Source organism: Somniosus microcephalus, chromosome 3 (genome assembly GCF_052327205.1).
Source record: "Somniosus microcephalus isolate GS21.2 chromosome 3, FLI_Smic_1.0, whole genome shotgun sequence".
Lineage (NCBI taxonomy): Eukaryota > Metazoa > Chordata > Chondrichthyes > Squaliformes > Somniosidae > Somniosus > Somniosus microcephalus.
Genome location: NC_140989.1, coordinates 319,111,756 through 319,127,423, shown reverse-complemented (window position 1 = coordinate 319,127,423; position 15,668 = coordinate 319,111,756). Strand labels below are relative to the sequence as shown.

The following is a 15,668-nucleotide window of genomic DNA, read 5'->3' as shown; positions in this document are numbered from 1 at the left end:
CAATACCCGCTTTTGTTTTGCCATGGGGAAGATGGATACGATGTCTATAACAAGATCCCACATGTTGACCCCGAAACTGGTGTGCCACCTACAGCCCAAAGGCAAAAGATGGTTTCTGCCATGGAATTCTATTCATACAGGCTGATGGAACGACAAACTGCTTCAAACCACCTGCTTCACTCTGGACGACTTCTGCAGCAGTTCCTCACTGACATGTTTGCGAAAATAGAAGGAGAGCGGCTTAATTGGTTCCGGCATAACCAAAATCATTTGAGAGTCGCAGACTATATACACTTACGAGATGCTGTGGCCAATGATGGCAACACTGAGGACATTGGTCAACTGGTCATCCTACCATCCACCTTCGTTGGAGGTGCTAGGTACATGCATGAGCACACGCAAGATGCCATGACCTATGTCAGAAACTATGGCAGACCTGACCTCTTCATCACCATGACTTGCAATCCCCAATGGCAGGAGTTCCCACCCAAAGCTGGTACTGAAAGGCATGACCTCATAGCACGGGTCTTCAACCTCAAAGTTAAAAACCTGATGAAACTCGTGATTATGGGCAAACTTTTTGGTGCACACCATTGCTACATCTACAGCACTGAGTGGCAGAAGAGAGGACTTCCTCATGTTCATCTTTTACTCTGGCTTCAGGCAAAGATTCACCCCAATCAACTTGATTCTTTCATCTCTGCAGAGCTACCCGATAAGGACAAGGATCCAATCCTGTTTAATGTTATTGTAAAAAATATGATTCATGGTCCTTGTGGCCGACACAACCCTTCTTCTCCCTGCGTGAAAAACAATGCATGTACAAAAGGCTACCCAAAGCCACTGCGCGAACAAACTCAGCATGGCGAGGATGGCTATCCTTCCTACGGGAGAAGGTGCAAAGAGAGTGGGGGTTTCAGCACTCACATTAAAATGTGAACTAGAAAATTTAGCGACTCAGCTCAACCTGGTCCGTCAACTGAGACAACACAGGAAAGACAGACATTTGAAGTTGACAACCGTTGGATTGTTCCTTACTGTCCACTCCTATCCAGGCTCTTCAAATGTCACATCAATGTGGAGTACTGCCACTCAGTTAAGTCTATCAAATATGTGTGCAGGTACATCCATAAGGGCAGTGACCAAGCTGTCTTTGATCTTGAAATGGCTGGACAACAAAATCAAAATGATGAGATCACCACACATTTGATGGGCCATTACATCTGCAGCAATGAGGCAGCCTGGCGAACTTTTGGATTTGACATCCACAAGCGTTACCCCACTATCACTAAATTAGATGTTCACTTGGAAAATGGACAAAGGGTTTTATTCCGACCAGGAGATGCCAGGCAATGTGCTGAGGAACCTCCAAAGACAAAACTTACAGCATTCTTTCAGTTGTGCCAAACAAATGACTTTGCCAAGACACTTTTGTATTATCAGGTGCCCAAGTACTACACCTGGCAGCCAAACAAGACATGGCGGGCTCGCCGCCCTGGGGCAGGTCAAAAGGAAGTTCCTGGTCATACAGGGGTGTACTCATCGGATGCACTTGGCAGAGTCTACACAGTCCATCCAAACAACACAGAGTGCTTTCACGTTCGTCTGCTCCTCCATGACGTTGCTGGCCCGACATCATTTAATGACCTCAAGACTGTCAATGGTCATCTGTGTGACTCTTTTCAAGAAGCTTGCCGCATGAGAGGCCTCATTGAGGGTGACACTCATTGGGATGCAGCGATGAGAGAAGCTGCTCTGTGTTACCCCGCCAATCGCCTACGGAAACTCTTTGCCCTTATAATTGCCTTCTGCACACCTTCCAATCCAAAGCAATTGTGGGCAGATCACAAAGACTGCCTCACAGAAGACATCTTACACCAACTCGCCAGAGCCAACCCCACAATGGCACTCAACTACACTGCTGCGATGTACAATCAGGCATTGATCCTTTTGGAGGACCAGACTTTGAAATTGGTTGGCAAGTCTCTGACTCAGTTGAACCTTACATCTCCCAATAGGAATGATTCTCCAGGTCTCAGCAGAGAGGTCCTCAGAGAAACCACCTACAATGTTGAGGAACTGAGTTCCTTTGTCACAGTCACTGAGCCTAAATTGCTTCCAGAGCAGAAACAGACTTACAGGTTGGTTCTCGATATGGTGCAAAACAACACTCCTGGCATTATCTTCCTCGATGCCCCTGGTGGAACAGGAAAGACATTCCTGATCAATCTTTTGCTGGCCACGGTTCGCTCTAAGGGATTCATTGCACTGGCTGTTGCCTCATCAGGAATCGCTGCAACTCTTCTGCAAGGAGGTCGCACTGCCCACTCAACCTTTGCTCTGCCTCTGGATCTGACAACACAAGAAGAACCAGTGTGTCGCATTAGCAAAGGAACTGGTGCTGCTGAGATGCTTCAAAAGTCTCGATTGATTGTGTGGGATGAGTGTACAATGGCCCACAAGAGGTCACTTGAAGCAGTCAACAGAACTCTTAAAGATCTGAGAGGCAATGATATCCTGATGGGTGGCATCCCCCTGTTGCTGGCAGGTGATTTCCGCCAAATCCTGCCAGTTGTCCCAAGAGGAACACCAGCGGATGAAATCAATGCATGTCTCAAGGCATCCCATCTGTGGCGAAATGTGCAAACAGTCCATTTGACCACAAACATGCATGTTCATATGCATGGTGACGAGATGTCAGAATCCTTTGCGCGACTTTTACTACAATTAGGAGAAGGAAAGTTGCCCGTTGCCAGCAGTGGACAAATCACAATTCCTCCAGACTTTGCCTGTCAAGTAAAAACTGTTGATGAGTTGATCTTAAACGTGTATCCAAACCTCCTCAATCATTTGAAAGATCACAACTGGCTGTGTGAACGGTCAATACTTGCACCCAGGAATGATACCGTCAACGACATCAACACGCTGTGGCCAAGAGCAAATCTATAAAAGCGTTGATACTGTTTGTGACCGTGCTGATGGGGTAAACTACACCACTGACTTATTGAACTCATTGCAGCCTTCCGGAACGCCTGCTCACAAACTGGTACTAAAGGAAGGTGCCCCCATCATGCTCCTAAGAAACTTATCTGCACCCAAGTTGTGCAATGGAACCAGACTGGTAGTCAAAAAGCTCATGCCACATGTGATTGAGGCTACCATCATCTCAGGCTGTGCCAGAGGGGAGGATGTTCTCATTCCTCCAATTCCTATGGTACCAACTGACTTTCCATTTCAATTCAGAAGGCAACAGTTGCCTGTGAGAATTTGTTTCGCAATGTCAATAAACAAGGCACAAGGGCAGACTTTGAAGGTTGCTGGCATCAACTTACTGACGTCCTGTTTTTCACATGGCCAGTTGTACGTGGCATGTTCAAGAGTTGGCACATCAAGAAATCTGTTCCTTTTAACACCCTCAGGGAAAACAGAAAATGTTGTCTATGATCTGGCTCTGCAATAATACACAGTACTTTCACCTTCATCTACTCCTCCATGAGGTTGCTAGCCGAACATCATTTCATGACCTCAAAACTCTGACTGGCCATCTCTGTACCTCCTTTATAAAAGCTTGCCCCAGGAGAGTAATCTTTGAGGATGACATTCATTGACATGCAACAATGACAGAAGCATGCTTCGCTCTAAGTGATTAATTGCACTGGCTGTTGCCTCATCAGGAACCGCTGCAACTCTTCTCCAAGGAGGTCGCACTGCCCACTCAAGTAGAAAGCTGAATGCTTTCAGGTAAGATGCAGTGTTATTCTGTACAGCATGCTATATAGCAGATAATATACTTTAACACACACCAGCACGGTTAATCTCAACTTTAACTAAAGAGAAAGGTGAAAAATTAACACCAATTATAAGTCACTGGTAATTTATTATTACATACTGCATGTGGTCTCTGGGTAGTCTTTTGGGACCTGAAATTATGCCTTAGCCCATTTAAAATAAATAGCCTAATTCCTCAAACTCACTAATTGTTTGTGCACAAATATCGTACAAAGTAATTTCACTGCCTTAAAAATATTTTTCCCCTTTTTGTGTATGATTTTCTCCTTGCTTAATCAAACATTCAATGTTGCCTCATCAGGAATCGCTGCAACTCTTCTCCAAGGAGGACGCACTGCCCACTCAACCTTTGCTCTCCCTCTGGATCTGACAAGATTCATTGCACTGGCTGTTGCCTCATCAGGAACCGCTGCAACTCTTCTCCAAGGAGGTCGCACTGCCCACTCAAATAGAAAGCTGAATGCTTTCAGGTAAGATGCAGTGTTATTCTGTACAGCATGCTATATAGCAGATAATATACTTTAACACACACCAGCACGGTTAATCTCAAATTTAACTAAAGAGAAAGGTGAAAAATAACACCAATTCTCAGTCACTGGTAATTTATTATTACATACTGCATGTCGTCTCTGGGTAGTCTTTTGGGACCTGAAATTATGCCTTAGCCCATTTAAAATAAATAGCCTAATTCCTCAAACTCACTAATTGTTTGTGCACAAATATCGTACAAAGTAATTTCACTGCCTTAAAAATATTTTCCCCCTTTTTGTGTATGATTTTCTCCTTGCTTAATCAAACATTCAATGTTGCCTCCTCAGGAAGCGCCGCAACTCTTCTCCAAGGAGGTCGCACTGCCCACTCAAATTGAAAGCTGAATGCTTTCAGGTAAGATGCAGTGTTATCCTGTACAGCATGCTATATAGCAGATAATATACTTTAACACACACCAGCACGGTTAATCTCAACTTTAACTAAAGAGAAAGGTGTAAAATAACACCAATATATCCCACCAAGTAATTTCACTGCCTTAAATGTATTTTTCCCCTTTTTGTGTATGATTTTCTCCTTGCTTAATCAAACATTCAATGTTACCTCATCAGGAATCGCTGGAACTCTGCTCCAAGGTGGTCGCATCGCCCACTCAACCTTTGCTCTCCCTCTGGATCTGACAAGATTCATTGCACTGGCTGTTGCCTCATCAGGAACCACTGCAACTTTTCTCCAAGGAGGTCACACTGCCCACTCAACCTTTGCTCTCCCTCTGGATCTGACAAGACAACAACACCCAGTGTGTAACATTAGCAAAGGAACTGGTGCTGCTTAGCTGCTTCAAAAGTTTAAGCTCATTGTGTGGGATGAGTACAAAGGCCCACAAGAGGGCACTTGAAGCACTCAACAGAACTCTTATTGATTATAAAATCACTCTGTACACTCTGTACAATACCAAACCTATTAGGTTTTCAAACTTTTACCAGAAGGAGTATTCACTTAGTCTTTGGTTGTAACTCCAGCATATTGTAAAATGTTCTATTGTTCTACATTATTGAAATAAATGTTCACTGTTGATTTCTAAACTGACCTGTAAATGTCTGCGATTGTATCTTTTATTTCACTATTCAACTCATTCACTGAATCTTTGTGAATAATGTAATATCACTCCTGGTGCTTGGGAAGAGTTCTTCAATCCCAACAGTTTTATAAACAGCTTTATAAACATGGCACAGGGTTCTTGAGTTCCCCCTCTCTCCCAAACCGCTTTCCCCCCATCCCTTTCTCTCCTTCCCGCCCCGCCCTCCCTGCCTCCCCTGCTCTCTCTCTTCCCCCTAACTCGCGCTCTCTCTCTCTCTCTCTTCCCCCCAACTCGCTCTCTCTCTCTCTTCCAACAACATGCCCTCGAGAAAGCCTCGGCACCGCCGGGCTCCCCCAGCTAGTATATATATATAAATGGATACATCTGTCTGTCTGTCTGTCTTCCGGTGTGCGTCTGTCCAGCTATGCACTCGAAAGTTATAGAGCATACCTACATGTGCGTTACATCGAAAGAAAGCTTACCGTTCCAAAACGGTCGTAAGCGTATTTACGTTTCGGCCGGACAAAAATCGTGCCCGTGGTATCCAAAAAACGTTCAAAATTCCACTCATTAGCATCTCATTATCCGCTCATTAGCGATAGAGTGACCTCGAGGTCGACCAATCGTACGCCGGGTTCCTGGCGCGTGCGGGCGGGCCCTCCTACGGTCGAGTGACGGGACGATTGACCAATCCTACGCTTCGGTGACCTGACGGTCAACCAATCGGTGCGTGTGTGGGCGGGCCTTATCATTCTGAACCGAGGTGAGTCGCTGCCATCTTGATTCCAAACTTTTCATTTCTTTTTCCCGCTTTCTGCGTCTTTAAAAAAAAAAGTTGCTTTTAAAACACATAGGCCTAGAAATTCAGTTGGTTGCGCCAGCCGGTAACGCCATAAGAGGGGTATATTTCCAGCGCAGACCGATCTGCACCAACGCCCAAATTCAGTTGACATTTAGCGCCGGCGCAAGGTGTTTGCGCCCGCTCAGCTGCGCGCGCAGCTTATGACGTCATTTCGTCGTGCAACGCTGTTTGTGCGCCCCAAACCGGAAATTCAGTGGCGCCCGCCCAATGTGGGCGTGGCGCTGCTAAGAACTGTGAAGTGGAACGCAACAGAGGCCCTGCAGGCCTCGGGGAGCGCTAATTAAAGGGCACTTACACTGACCTATAAAGCCCAGCCATTTTGCTGCAATGACTTTACTGCTTTGGATTTCTGGACAGAGACCAAGGGACAGAGCTTACTGATTTGGGACAACATAGGAGAGGTATTTTTGGCTTCTGGCCAGTGCTTTGACATTTGATTCATTTGATTTCACTGTTTTCAACTTTATTATGGGGGCTGTATGGGGGTCCAACCCTCAGTTGCAGCATTATGTGCGAAGGGCTCGCAGACGCTGTGAGAGAGGGCCAGCCATGCCTAGACGCAGAGGGGCCATCAGGCGTCGGCAACGTAGGCCTTACCCACTCAGGCAATACCGGCAGCAGGTGTCCTATCTCACCATGACTGCGGCGCATTGTGTTAAGAGGCTGCGCTTCAGAAGGGAGGTGGTTGCAGAGATCTGCCAGCTGCTTCACAGAGATCTGCGTCCACAGCTGATGTGCAGGATGTCTCTCTCGGTGGAAGTGAAGGTCACGGTGGCTCTGAACTTTTATGCAAGCGGCTCCTTCCAAGCCGCTGCTGGGGACATAGCGAACATCTCCCAGTTCGCCGTGCATCGCTGCATCCGGCAGGTCACCGATGCACTTTTCGTGAGGAGACACCAATTCATCTCCTTCCCCATGACCCGACAGAGGCAGGAGCAGCGTGCAGTCGGATTTGCCAGGATCGCGCGCTTCCCCATGGTGCAGGGCGCCATTGACTGCACGCATGTGGCTATGCGGGCACCTATCCACAATGCCGAGGATTACCGCAACCGGAAGGGCTACCATTCCCTAAATGTACAGCTGGTGTGTGACCACAGGCAGCGCATCCTAGCTGTCAATGCCCGCTTCCCAGGAAGCAGCCACGATGCATTTATCCTGCGCCAGACTACTGTGGCTGACATGTTCGAGGCACAGCCTCCACCAAGGGGATGGCTTATCGGGGACAAGGGCTACCCTTTGTGTACATGGCTCATGACCCCGCTCCGCGCGCCCAGGACCCCAGCAGAGGAGGCATACAATGAAAGCCATCAAGCCACAAGGAACATCATAGAGCAAACGATAGGCGTCCTCAAGCAACGGTTCCGCTGCCTGGATCGTTCCGGCGGATCTCTACAGTATTCGCCGGATAGAGTCTCCCAGTTCGTCGTCGTGTGCTGCATGCTGCACAACCTGGCTATCCGCAGGACTCAGGCACTGCCACCTGACATTGCACCACCACCTCAGGAGGACGAGCAGGAGGACCATGAGGAGGAGGAGGAGGAGGAGGAGGAGTACCAGCCCAGGAGGGAGCCACAAGGTCCAAGGGCCGTCCGCCGGGGGCTTATTGATCGACACTTCTAGGCCCCCTGTCAGGGAATGGGCTGTGGCAATGAACGCACCTGAAGGCAGCCGCACCGCAAGCCCTCAGCCGGTTAACGCAACAACCACTTGAAACCTGAGACGTGGACATGCTGAATAAATAAAAAGCTTTATTTCACAAACTCAGGGCCCTTCCCACATGAAACAGAAAAACAGACAAGACCCCCAAAAAACAGTCAAAAACATCTGTCACTCCCAAAACCTGGGGAGGACTAACAAAACTTGCCCATCCAAATGGCCTTCATCATCGGCCTTACAAAAATAAGCCCCCCCCTCCACAACACAAACACCCCCCTAAAAACAAAAAATGCCTTGATCCTCGGCGTTACCAAAATAATGCCCCCCCAGAACACAAGCCCCCCAATATAAAAAAAACCGCTATCACCACACTCTAATGGGTGTGCCGAGAGGGCGAGTCCTTAGACAGGCTTCTCTGGCCCCTGCCCGACCTGCTGCTCCGCCTCAACCTGGGCCCTGCGCGTGTGGCAAGGCTGGGGGAAGGCTCATGAGGGCCACAATGCGTGTCGGCAGATGCCATTGGGGGTCGGCCTAGACGAGGCCCGGCCTGGGAGGGGCTGGCTGCTGACTGCTGCAGCTGTGGCTGGCCAGCATCAGTCTCAGCAGCAGCTCGTCGCACCTTGGCTGGGGGAGTGGCAGTGTCGGCTGCACCAATGGGGGCAAGCTGGCTGATGGCAGGCGCGCGCTGCTCGCCAGAGACACTGGCACTCGGCCGGGCTGGCAGTGCAGCAAGCGCAGCAATCTGGTGGAGGCCAGACCGCTGTGCTGCAGCAGGGCGGCGGGTGCCCTGGCGATGCTTCCGCGCCACAGCGAGTGTGGCAGAAGTGAGTGCCCGAACTGCCCTGGTATGTGCCCGCATCAGCTCTGCCAGTGTCTGGACGGCACCACTCATCTCGCGAGTCGCGTCCTGGGCTGCCGCGAGTTGCTGGACACCCCTGTCGTGCGCTGCCGCGAGTTGTTCGACCCCCCTGGCCTGTGATTCCCCGAAATCGACCACACTATGAGCCAGGGACTCAATGGCCTGAGGCATCTGTTGCACAACCCCCATGAACTCCTGGTGGCGCCGCTCAGACGCCGCCGACATCTCATCGAGGAGGCGCACCTCCTGGGCGAGGACCGTCTCCGGACTGGAGGGCGGACTCTCCCTCTGGGGAGAAGGCCGCCGAGCTGGCCGACCCTTCCCGCGTGCCTCGAGCCCACTGGACCCAGGATCTGCCCTCCCCTGCAACACCTCCCCCCTCTGGGGAGAAGGCCGGCGTGCTGCCGGACCCTTCCCGCGTGCCTCGAGCCCACTGGGCCCAGGATCTGCCCTCCCCTGCAACACTTCCCCCTGGCTCTCCTGCAGGCCAGGCGTCTCCCCTCCATTGCCATCCCCTGGCGCGGATGAGGGTTCCCCCGATGTGCCGCCTTCCTCCTGGTCCTCGTCGTCCTCCTCCTCCAAGGGCCTGGCACTCTGAGCTTCAGGGACCACCTCCTCCTCACCAGCTGAAAGCAGGAAGGCACAAGAGTAGCTTTAGAGTGAGGACAGGGCGTCAGCGAGGGAGGCCTGAGTGGTGGCATTATGCGCATTTGTCGGTCAGTGCGAAAGGATGTAGATCTGAAGCGCAAGGGCAACGACAGAGGTCCAACCGGTCATGTCCTTACCAGTGGGTCCCAGTACAGGGTCCGCATCTCCGATCGCAACAGGGCCAGTCACCCGGGCACGCATGAGTCGAGCCACGCTCTCCTCCAGCTCACTGAGCGGCTGGTACTGGGGACGGCCTCCCCCGGTGGCAGACTGGCTCCTCAAATTCCGCGCCAGCTTGGCCTGCAAGAGAAAGGACGGCCTCTAAGTACAGTGTGGTGCCCTGTTGCTGTGTGCACTGCCTCCCATGGTCGAATAGCTTGGCCAGTGTGGTGCCCTGTTGCTGTGTGCACTGCCTCCCATGGTCGAATAGCTTGGCCAGTGTGGTGCCCTGTTGCTGTGTGCACTGCCTCCCATGGTCAAATAGCTTGGCCAGTGTGGTAAGTGCAGAAAGTGCTATTGATGATCATGCCAGTGCCATTGCTGCGGGAGGAGGGCTGCCCATTAGTCCTTTGAGGTCCCTTTGCCCATAATGTGAGGTGCACATGCAAGGATGAGGAGGACACTGGAAAGGGTACTCACCTTCACCATCCGAGTGAGGTCGTTGTACTTCTTGCGGCATTGGTCCGCACTCCTGGGGACATCGCAGGTGGATGACACCCTGCGGGCGATTTTCCTCCAGGCTTTCCTGTACTGGCTCCTGGGAGCCTTCTTGCCACTGTCCGGGCACAAGATCTCTCTTTTGTTTTCGACACCATTAATCAGCACCCTCAGAGCATGCTCTGAGAAGCGCTGCGCTCGTTCACGGGCCCTCTCCATGGCTCCAGGCGCTATTTTGGCCCACCAGCAGTGTTGAGGCCTAGCTGCAGGGCTCCAGTATACAGGGCGTGGCAGCAGTCAAAGTCGACCCTTCCCCCTTTAAGAGCTGGCCGGCGTCAGGGTGTCTGCTGTCAATCAAAACATGACCGCACCTGCGCTGCGCCCGGCCTCGGCGTTATCAGGCCGCATCGCCAGCTTAGCGCCTGAAGAGAGCATTGCAACGCCAGTTTCAGCGCTCGGCCAAACTCTTGGCCAACTCTACTGAATTTCGGCGATGTGGCCTACACTTTCCGGCGGGCGCTAACTTTAGCGAATGCCCGACTTTAGCGCCCCAAAAGTGTCCAGACTGAATTTCTAGGCCATATTGTTTTTTTAAAAAGTTAATTACTTTCTAAATCTTTTATCTAATCTCATTAATTTTCCTACCTTTCCCCTGTAATGAAATCTGCTTGTCTTGCCTGTATTCGTTTTGCACTCATGTATATTACCCTCCCCCACACGGTGTATAGTTTCACTTCCTCTTCCCTGACTTCTCTTACTTAAAGATCCCAGGATCTGTATGACTCATTCCTGTGAGCCAGTCAGTGTGTTGAGATGTTCGCTCTGATCTTAGTGATTAAAAGCCAACTTGTTAAAGTCTATAACTTCTAGTTTTGTGGTTATTGAAGGCACATCAATTTTAATCACTAAAGAATACTAGGATGGATCGACTCCTAAAACCAGAGCGTCTGGACTTGGATCCACATTCTGCTGAAGCATCAAATCAATTTGGACACTGGCTCAAATGCTTCGAACTCTTCGCGAGGGCCTCATCCGCTAGCGAGGTAGATAAACTGAGTCTACTGACTACTCGCATTAATCATCGGATTTATTCGTTCATCCGGGACGCCACCTCTTACACGGAGGCCATCACTATCCTGAAGGCCCAATACCAGAGGCCAGTAAACGAAGTGTACGCCAGACATCTGCTGGCTACACGCAGGCAGCGACCTGAGGAATCAATGGGCGATTTCTTACAGGGCCTAAAGGACTTGGTCCGGGACTGTAACTGCAAGGCCGTGATGGCCAACGTGTACTCTGACGAATTGGTCCGCGATTCTTTCATCACGGGCCTCAAATCGAATTATATCCGGCAGAGACTGCTGGAGAAGGAGGTCCTGGACTTAAAAAAGGCAGTGGCCACTGCGCGATCGCTGGACGTGGCCCAGAAAAACTCTGACTCTTATTCTTCCGGCCATGCGGCCCTCACCACCTCGTGCGCGCCGAGCGGGCCGCCATCTTGGAATCAGCCATCTTCCCCATCCAGGTCTCAGACCAGCTCTACACCGCCGGAGTCCCCACACAGAAGTTCACCCAGGAGTCCTACCACAGCGGCAATGTCTCGAGGCCCAAAATGCTACTTCTGCGGCCAGGCCAAGCACCCCAGACAACGATGCCCAGCGAAGGACGCTACATGCTTCAAATGTAAGAAAAAGGGTCATTTTAGCAAAGTCTGCAGGGGGAATCCGATTTCCAACTACGTCACCGCCTCGTGCGTGCCGTGCGGGCCGCCATCTTGGGATCCGCCATCTTTTCCCGATTCAACGGCCGCCCAGGGCCCAACAGTGGCTTCGATCATGGTGGATCAATCCAGGCCACACTCGTTGACAAAATCTATGATGGACATACAGGTAAACGGGAAGTTAACGAAATGTTTAATTGACTGTGGGAGTACCGAGAGTTTTATCCACCCTAGCCTGGTACGGCGGCACTCATTAACGGTAACCCCTACACAGAGCAGAATTGCTATGGCTGCTAAGCCCCACACTTCGGACATTTTGGGCTACTGTGTGGTAACACTGACTGTAAAAGGCACGGACTACAAGGATTTTAAACTCCTCGTGATGCCAGAACTCTGTGTTAATGTAATCTTCGGCCTGGACTTCCAGTGCCACCACGAAAGTGTCACACTAGCATATGGCGGGTCCCAGCCGCCACTCACAGTCTGTGGCCTATCAACCTTAAAAATCAGCCCGCCCTCTTTATTCGCTAATCTCGCTCCGAACTGTAGGCCCATAGCGACCAAAAGTAGACGGTACAGTGTGGAAGACAGACACTTTATCAAGGCGGAAGTGGACAGATTCCTGCGGGAAGGCATTATTGAATGCAGTACCAGTCCGTGGCGTGCCCAAGTAGTCATAGTTAAAAATAGCGAAAAGAAACGGATGGTAATTGACTACAGCCAGACTGTTAATATTTATACCCAACTGGACGCCTACCCTTTACCCCGCATATCAGAAATGGTCAACCAGATTGCGCAATACCGAGTCTTCTCGACTATCGACCTCAAATCCACGTATCACCAGCTCCCCATTAGAACGGAGGACTGCCCATACACCGCCTTTGAGGCGAACGGACGCCTCTACCATTTTCTCAGAGTGCCCTTCGGGGTAACAAATGGGGTCTCGGTCTTCCAACGTGAGATGGACCGCATGGTTGACGAGAATAAACTACAAGCTACCTACCCCTATCTGGACAATGTCACTATCTGCGGGCACAACCAGCAAGACCACGATCTAAATCTTGCGAGATTTTTAAAAACTGCCCTAAAGCTGAATCTAACCTACAACGAAGACAAATGTGTCTTCAACACAACCCGTCTCTGTATCCTCGGCTGTGTGGTGGAAGATGGGGTAATTGGACCAGACCCTGACCGATTACGCCCCCTAAAGGAACTGCCCTGCCACACAATCCCAAAGCTTTAAAAAGGTGCCTGGGATTTTTTTCGTATTATGCCCAATGGGTGCCCAATTACTCTGATAAGGCCCGACCCCTCATTAAATCGACATCCTTCCCACTATCAGCTGAAGCTCGGGAGGCTTTCACCAGTATCAAACAGGACATTGAAAGGGCTGCACTGTGTGCAGTGGATGAAAGCATTCCCTTTCAAGTCGAAAGCGATGCGTCAGACTTTGCCTTAGCTGCGACCCTCAATCAGGCTGGGAGACCTGTGGCCTTCTTCTCCCGAACCCTTCAGGGACCTGAAATCAGGCACTCTTCTGTCGAGAAGGAGGCACAGGCTATAGTGGAGGCAGTGCGGCACTGGAGACACTACCTAGCCAGCAAACGTTTCACCCTGCTCACCGACCAGCGGTCGGTGGTTTTCATGTTTAATAACAAACAAAGGGGGAAAATGAAGAATGACAAAATACTCAGGTGGAGGATCGAACTATCCACGTTCGACTATGATATTATGTACAGGCCAGGAGCCCTTAATGAACCCCCAGACGCCCTATCGCGGGGAATGTGTGCCAGCATTCATACGGACAAATTACAGGGTCTCCACAACGACCTCTGTCACCCAGGGGTCACCCAACTATACCATTTTATAAAGTCCCGCAATCTGCCCCACTCCATCGAGGAGGTCAGGGCAATGATCAGAGCCTGCCGCACCTGTGCGGAATGCAAGCCTCGTTTCTACAGGCCTGACCGTGCACACCTTATCAAAGCCACACGGCCATTCGAGCGCCTAAGTCTGGACTTCAAGGGACCCCTTCCCTCTGCCGACCGTAACGTATACTTCTTCAATATCATCGATGAATATTCCCGCTTCCCCTTCGCCATTCCCTGCCCAGACATGACCAGTGCCACGGTCATCAAGTGTCTCTGTAATCTATTCTGCATGTTTGGCATGCTGAACTACATACACAGCGATAGGGGGACGTCATTTATGAGTGACGAACTGCACCAGTTCTTGCTCTCAAAGGGGATAGCCACTAGCAGAACCACTAGCTACAACCCCCGGGGTAATGGGCAAGTGGAAAGGGAGAATGCTACTGTTTGGAAGGCTGTCACGTTAGCCTTAAAGTCAAAAGGCCTTCCGACCTCCCGCTGGCAGGAAGTCCTCCCAGACGTGCTCCACTCCATAAGGTCTCTGTTATGTACAGCCACTAACGCTACCCCTCACGAAAAGATGTTCGTTTTCCCCCTGAAATCCACCTCGGGCATATCTCTACCCGCATGGCTGACGTCTCCGGGGACAGTACTATTGCGGAAGCACGTGAGAGGCCATAAAACGGACCCCCTTGTGGAAAAGGTACAGCTCCTCCATGCAAACCCTCAGTACGCCTATATCGAATACTCTGACGGGCGAGAGGACACTGTTTCCATAAAAGACCTCGCTCCCTCGGGGAGCGGAGAGAACGATGAGAGACTACCCGAGGAAGACCTACACCAAAAAGAGACAGGACGCCCAGAGGTATCAATACCCAACTTTAACCTGGAGGACACTGCAGATAACCTGGAAGACACTGCGGAGGCCCGGACAGCGGAGGAACCAGAATCCACTCCCCTAGAGGCACCCCAACCGGCTTTGCGCCGATCACTGAGAACCACAAAACCTCCTGACAGACTCACTTACACCAACTTTTAAGAAACATCACCCCGATGGACTAAATCTAAAGAAGGGGTGAATGTAATGAAATCTGTTTGTCTTGCCTGTATTCGTTTTGCACTCATGTATATTACCCTCCCCCACACGGTGTATAGTTTCACTTCCTCTTCCCTGACTTCTCTTACTTAAAGATCCCAGGATCTGTATGACTCATTCCTGTGAGCCAGTCAGTGTGTTGAGATGTTAGCTCTGATCTTAGTGATTAAAAGCCAACTTGTTAAAGTCTATAACTTCTAGTTTTGTGGTTATTGAAGGCACATCATCCCCGTTTTTCCAGGTAGGCCTCGAAGCCTCAGCCTCTCCTCTGCACCCACGCCCCAGCTAGGCACCTCCCGGCCCCAGTCAACAAGCGGCCCCTGATCGCCACCATCTTTGTGAAGGCTGGAGGGGCGGGCCTCGGCCGAGCGCCGCTACCGCCGCCATCTTAGTAAAGGCTGCTGCGGCGGTGGCGGCACGGAGCTCCGCGGAGCAGGTGCACGGCGGCGTCTAACTCTCCACCCCCCCAGTCTGTCTCTCTCTCTCTTCCCCGCGCCTCCTGAATGCGCAGGGGAAGAGGCCCGGGGCACCGTGGCCGCTTTCGGAGACTTCAACTCCGTGACAGGTGAGGAGGGTCTTTGTTCACGTTGGGCGGCGGCCGGGTTCCCCGGGTGCTGATCCCTGGCGGTGTGGGGCCGGAGCCCGGCTCTTACCTTGCCCCGGAGAGCGGGCGGACGGCGGGGCCTGGAGTAGCAAATCGGGCACCGGCGCCAAGATGATTTCTATACAGAGCCTGAGCAGCCGGCAAGCTCGCAGACAAAAAACGGCAGAAGAAAAACTGAGAGCGGCAGAGGGGAACAGACGTCAGAGAGGCAGATAAATAGGGAGGGAGGAGAGGGAGAGGAGAGGGAGAGAGGAGAGGGGCAAGGAGGGAGAGGGACGAGAGAGAGGGTGGGGGAGAGAGAGAGGGTGGGGGGAGGGAAGAGGGTGGGGGTAGGGG

General features: G+C 51.2%; 1 protein-coding gene across 2 annotated transcripts; it reads left to right on the top strand.

Moving 5' to 3' along the window:
• Positions 1–1,149: 1,149 nt before the first annotated feature.
• On the top strand, positions 1,150–5,367 carry LOC147122176 (uncharacterized). Of its 2 annotated transcripts, none has more exons than XR_015077700.1 (4): positions 1,150–3,741; positions 4,091–4,259; positions 4,608–4,674; positions 4,890–5,367. XR_015077700.1 is itself a non-coding variant. In XM_085983026.1 (4 exons), exons 1-4 carry the CDS (start codon positions 3,732–3,734, stop codon positions 4,956–4,958), a joined length of 315 nt encoding a protein of 104 aa, XP_085839152.1. In that variant the 5' UTR covers positions 1,204–3,731; the 3' UTR covers positions 4,959–5,367. The 2 variants fall into 2 exon arrangements, 1 of the variants encoding a protein (XP_085839152.1); XM_085983026.1 differs by having other exon boundaries at positions 1,204–3,741.
• The last annotated feature ends 10,301 nt before the right edge of the window (positions 5,368–15,668 follow it).